Source organism: Homalodisca vitripennis, unplaced genomic scaffold, assembly GCF_021130785.1.
Source record: "Homalodisca vitripennis isolate AUS2020 unplaced genomic scaffold, UT_GWSS_2.1 ScUCBcl_183;HRSCAF=1533, whole genome shotgun sequence".
Classification (NCBI taxonomy): domain Eukaryota; kingdom Metazoa; phylum Arthropoda; class Insecta; order Hemiptera; family Cicadellidae; genus Homalodisca; species Homalodisca vitripennis.
This window is the reverse complement of record NW_025776326.1, coordinates 25,272-31,774: the sequence shown is the minus strand read 5'-3', so window position 1 is coordinate 31,774 and position 6,503 is coordinate 25,272. Positions and strand designations below refer to the sequence as shown.

General features: G+C 35.0%; 1 protein-coding gene across 1 annotated transcript; it reads right to left on the bottom strand.

The window, feature by feature from the left end:
• Positions 1 to 3,702: 3,702 nt before the first annotated feature.
• On the bottom strand, positions 3,703 to 4,287 carry LOC124370467. Its single transcript, XM_046828753.1, has one exon. It carries the CDS (start codon positions 4,285 to 4,287, stop codon positions 3,703 to 3,705), a length of 585 nt encoding a protein of 194 aa, XP_046684709.1.
• Between the last annotated feature and the right edge of the window lie 2,216 nt (positions 4,288 to 6,503).

Genomic DNA, 6,503 nt, shown 5'->3' with positions numbered 1-6,503 from the left:
AGTATTCGGTGGTTATTTTGGTAATTTAATTATAACATAATTACAACTTAAATTAGTAGTCTTCCGTAATAAATTAACATTTATTTTTTCGGCTTCTGTAGCGCATACCAACTAATAATAATAAAAATAAGTATGTAAGAGAACGAAAAAAATCATATTTAATAATTGCACCTATTTTACAGTTATATCACCGTTAAAGAGAAAATAATTGAAGAGCATCACATTAAAGATATACAAAATTTATAACAATATAGATACTAAATTAGATCGTAAGCTAGACAGTCAATGTTAGGAAACAATAGACAGTAAAATGCCTAAATCGTCAATATTATTGAGCCAAATTTTAACCTTTTTGGAAAACAATTTAAAACTAGTAATTTGTTTTATATTATCAGGTAAAAGATTGAAGCATTTTGGGCCTAAGTATACAAATGTTTTTACAAAGAATGATCTGTTTACCTTTGGTCTAACAAAAAAACGGCGGACTGTGCTTCGAGTTGAATAAAACAAATTTTCAGTTCCACTGTTGCCGCTCTTTTTGAAAAATGCTTGAAGAACTTTAAACACAAATGGTTTTTTATAGGTAAAATTTGCAGATGTTTGAAAAGATAGTCAGTGTGTTCACGCTGTTTTTTAAAAAGCATAATTCTAACAAAGTGTTTTTGGGTCACAAAAAGTTTATTAATTAAGTTATCATAAGCGCCACCCCAAAACTGCAGCCCATATTGAAGGCGGGAGTTTATCAACGCGTAATACAGTGATCTTAAGCAAGTTATGTCACAGATATTTCTTAAGAAATAGAATGTTCGAATTGATTTCCTGATTTCGGCGTGTAATTTATTTATATGACTTTTCCACGTTATTTTGTTGTCAATTAAAATTCCAAGGTATTTAATTTCGGGTGTTTGTTGAATAACTTCACAGGTACAATTTTGTACACCTAAACAATTGTTGTGGTACTTAAACTCATAGTCAAATTCAAAACCAGTCAAATCAAAGTTTAAAATTTTTGTTTTTGATGCATTTATTACCATTGCATTCCTGTTACACCAATTGTTCAGTAAAGCTAAGTCATGAATTATCGACTCTTTAATTGTAGCCCAGTTTTCAGACGAATACAAGAATGCAATATCATCGGCAAATGCTATGATTTCTCCACGAAACTTTTCTAATAAGAGGTCATTAATAAAGAAGGAAAAGAGATCTGCCGATAGAACTGAGCCTTGAGGAACGCCGATATTTACTAAATTTATGTCACTCAAAACGTTGCGTATCCGAACTTGTTGTTCTCTATTTTGAAGAAAAGTTAGAAACCAATTTAGCGTAGGGCCTCTAATGCCGGTTACTTCTAGTTTTGTTAAAAGATAATCATGACGGACTAAGTTAAACGCTTTTCTGAAATCAATAAATAAGCCTGTTACTTTTTTGCCAGAATTTAAATTTGTATAAACCATATGCATAAGTTTTTCAATCGCGTCCTCTGTACTTTTACCTTTTTTAAAACCGAATTGATTGTTAGAAAAAAAATTTTGTGAATAAAGAAAACTTAAAAATCTTGTTCTCATAAGTTTTTCCAGCAGTTTCGAGAAAATTGAGAGCAGTGTGATTGGCCTATACTGATCTAACAATTCTGGATTTCCGCCCTTGAAAATTGGCACAACTATTGATTTTTTTTAAACCGTAGGGAACACTCCGGTAGCAAAGCATATATTGATTAGTTTGGCTAAGGGGTCAGAAATGACATGATTTATTTTCTTTAAAAGAATTACATTAATGCTATCAAAGCCGGAAGACTTTTTGTTCTGAATACTTCGAATTGTACTTTCCACTTCATCTTTGTCTACAGGAAAAAGAAACATAGATTGATTTTGTCTTTGTCAATTAGTAAACGTTTCGTTACTTTGGCCTAGATTCTGATAAATAAATTTGGTGCTCGAAAAATAGTTGTTAAATTCATTTGCTATAACATCCTCACTTTCAATAGTGCGGCCATCTTGAAGAGTAATTTTACCAATTGGTTGCTTTTTGTTTGCTAATAAACTGTTTATCAAGCGCCACTGTTCCGCTGGACGGCCACCGCAGTTGTGAAACAGCTCAGCATAGTACCGGTTTTTTCTCTCGTCGAGGTCAATTGTAAGTTTGTTTTTAAAACGTGTGAAGTAGCTCCTAAGATTTTGATTGTAAGGGGAGCGTTTTAACTGATTGTAAAGCAATTTTCTTCTTTCTAAACGATTAAGTAGCGCCTCATTCATCCAGGGACTAATCGCTCTAGCCTTAGCCAGTTTATTACGAATAGTTGTACCTTGCGTACTTAAATTTATGCAATCAGTAATTTTGCTGAGAAAATTTTGAAAACTAACATCGATATTGTTATTTTGTAGCAAACTATCCCATTTAACACTAAGAAGGTCGCCTACTAGTTTTTCGAAATTGGTAACCCTTTTTGAACTTAAAATATTTTTAATATCTCTTGTATTTACGTTGCGGTTTTTATCAGCCAAAAAAGACAATCCGATTGCACAGTGGTCCGTTAACCCAATATCAAAGATAGCAATTTCGAAGTTCTCAAAATTACGATATCTTAAAGAAATATGATCCAAACAAGTTTTCGAAAATTGTGTCACTCGCGTATGCTTATTTACAAGTTGAAAAAAAACCATTATTATTTAATGTTGATAAATAGTTTTCTTTTTCTAAATCATTAGAATCGTACGAAATATCAATATTGAAATCACCTACAACCATAGAGTTACATCTAAGTGACGGAAGCAAATTAGAGAATTCATCAAGGAAACGCTTAGAATTGAACGCCTGCAATCTATAAACTACCGCAAGAGAGAACGGAGTTTTGTTTACATTGAACTCAATCACTGTACAATCAGCCGTCTCTAGACGGCAGACGACACGGGCAGCTGGTATATTGGTGTTAACGTACACGAGTGACCCGCCCGCCCTGTATGTCTCATTACAACATGCAAAACAAGAGAACCCTGGGATCTAATAAAACTTAACTTCCGCCTCCGTTATCCAGATTTCACACATAGCAATAAAGTTGATTCCTCCTGATTCAATCAAGTTTCTAAATATAGCTAAAAAAGTATTAAAGTTTTTTCTTATACTACGAATATTTACATGCACTAAACCTATGTCATTTTGTTTACTGTAAAAAGTACAATGATCTAAACTGTCAAAAAATAAGTTAGATGTTTCAGCTTCCATGATTAAGGTATCATGAAACTACAAATGTGACAGGAATAGCTTGATCGCCAGAAAAAGTAAATGTGTATAAACCAATTTACAAAATAAAAACTCATTGGTGTGAGTGATAACGATTCAAAAGTAGTTAATATTTTGTGACTACTAGTTTTTAATGAATACAGCAAAATAAAATACAGTTTCTGTATAGTTATAAAGTAGCTCTGAAAGAATAAAACTTAACTCTTGGAAACGACAGTCACTTCTTGTTAAGTACTAACAAAATATAAAACGTGCACAAACTATAATTCGCAAGCATAATATTTCGCCATACTTAAAAATAAATACTTTGCTATACATAGTAAAAGTAACTAAACAGAATAAAATATTAAGGCCTAAATAAGATACTAAGGTAAATAATGTACCGCTTGGTAACAATTTTGTATGAGAAATATTAAATAAAAAAGTAAGGTTTCTTGCTGTATCTGACCTGTTTCGGTATGAAAGTTATTTGATTTTCCGCTGATCTTCAACACTGTTCACCCTTTCACTGGTCGCACCTTCGGTTCTTCTTACATAGAGCTTTCCCTCCCTACACCACACGTACTTGATGTTAAGTTCCTTACAGGCATCTTTAAGCTTACGCAGAAGTTGTTTGTTATCTGGGGTGAGGTGTTCGCCGATGTAGATCCTGGTGGCAGAGAATCTGTCGTTAATATCACAGGCCATAACCGTCTTTTTCTTTTTGAAGGCTTGTATCCAGGCGTCTCTCTGGTCTCTGGTGGTGAACCTGGCCACGATGGGGGGTGCTCTTGTCCTGCTGTAGGTAGGAACTCGATGGACAGCGACTACAGTGTTTTCGTTCACCTCCAGACCGATGGCTCGTCCCACGTCCCGCAGGATGCTCCTCTCGTCCTCGCCCGCTGTCTTTGGCAGTCCGCTAATCTCAATGTTATCTCGACGAGAGTACTGCTTCAGATCTCGGACCTTGGTTTCCAGGGAAGACACCTTCAGTGTTAGCTGTGCGTTTATAGCCTTATACTCCTGATTTTCTCGGCTAATTTCTCTGTATTGATTTTTTATTTCAGCCATTGCCTTGTTAGAGTCATCAATTTTTTCAGAAAAAAATTCTAGAGCCGATTTAAATTCTTGAAACTGGTTTGAGTGCGACTTTAGTTCATCAAAAACCTCCTTTTTAAAGGCGTCCATGAGGCTAACCATAAACTCTTTAGTGAGGGTTGTGGCTCCAGTCTCACCTGACTTAATGCTAGAGCTTGACGGTCCCTTGGTCTTCTTGCAGGCCTCACAGTACCACTTTCTCCTGGAGTCACGGGTTTTCACTGAGTCTTCAGGATATTTGCTTGCTAGACACTTTAGGTGAAGGACCTTTCCACACTTACCCGCTCACTTAATCACTTCATCAGAGTCGTCACAGAGCACATCACATACGCTACAGATCGCCGACATAACTATATTTTATATAGTTGGTCTTCTTGCAGGCCTCACAGTACCACTTTCTCCTGGAGTCACGGGTTGTCACTGAGTCTTCAGGATATTTGCTTGCTAGACACTTTAGGTGAAGGACCTTTCCACACTTACCCGCTCACTTAATCACTTCATCAGAGTCGTCACAGAGCACATCACATACGCTACAGATCGCCGACATAACTATATTTTATATAGTTGGTCTTCTTGCAGGCCTCACAGTACCACTTTCTCCTGGAGTCACGGGTTTTCACTGAGTCTTCAGGATATTTGCTTGCTAGACACTTTAGGTGAAGGACCTTTCCACACTTACCCGCTCACTTAATCATTTCATCAGAGTCGTCACAGAGCACATCAGATACGCTACAGATCGCCGACATAACTATATTTTATATAAAATAATTAAAAAAACAAACATGCAAGAGTATGCAAAAAAGCGATCAGTCAGATGTAGGTTTCAACGTGCACGCCGATAAGCGATAAGCTCTTATCAGAGAACCGCTCAGTTCGACTGACTGAGGAAGACAGTGAGGAAGAACTATTATACTGCACTTAGAAAAGTGCCGTCCCCGTTTCCCACAATCATGTTTCTGTCGTTACGAACGCTGTTTACGATTGACCAGTAATCGATGTATTTGATTAGTTCGTGTCAATAGAGACAGGAATCATCTCGAAATTCTCGGAGATTTCAATTAAAATTCATTGACCTTGAAGAAAAAACTATTATCTCACAATTACTGGCCAAACTCTTATTGTTACATGTCTAAAAGCAGTTCCCAAATTGGGAATGGAATTAAACTCTGTTTGATCATATTCAAACGATAGACATTATTACGTGGATAGATATGCATAACTACGTGGAAATATCAAGCTTCGTAAACGAGATTATGTAAGATAAGATGCTGAGCTTGCCAACAGGTAACTGCCTCTCAGTTGTATAATGATGTGGCTGAGAATACAACCTTTGTAATGACACCGATAATGATGTGAAACTGCTGATGTCGGCCAGCCTCTGTAATGAGATCATTACACAGAAACTGTGTGAGTCGGCACTTGCCGAGCCTTTACCACAACTGAACTTTTGTATACCGAATCTTGACTTAATTGACATGAATTTTATAACGTGACTTCTATCTTTATATTTTTAATACTATTTTATTTAGTTTTATATATGAGTGTTATAATGAAGAAATATTTATTTTGGGTTTGAAAAACTACCTAAATTCTACCAATCGTACAAGATCCATTTCATTTAAAACTATTTTATAATGCTTTGTTAAATTTATCAATTAACTTATTTGCTCAGATATTTTTTCAGTAATAATGCATTTAATTTACTAACAAAATTAATTTTTGTTCAAACATTAACATTGGATTTCAAATTCTTTTAAGTAACTATAGTTTGACAAAACAATTATAAATTTTAATTAATTTCAGTGTAAAAACGTTTCAGTCATTAATGATAAGGTCAAAAGTTTTCCTGTTTTAAATTAAATAAGTAAGCAATTGGTTTGGTTTCAGATGCTAAGCCAATCAGCACAAGTGTTAACGGACATTCCAAATTCAGTACAATGGTAACTGATTATTGATTGAACAGAACATCCAATTAGCTGAACACATCTATTACTGCAACATCCTTGTCTATTTAATTGTTTCCACATTGATTAGTGTGTTCCTTAATTCATGTATTGGATAGTCAATACTGTGCAGTTTAGGTTTTACTTTTACAAACCTAAGGTTTAATGGTACATATTGCACGGTACAGGTTTAAATAGTTGTCTCCGTGGAAATTTGTATACATTTCCATCTGCGTTCATCGCTTT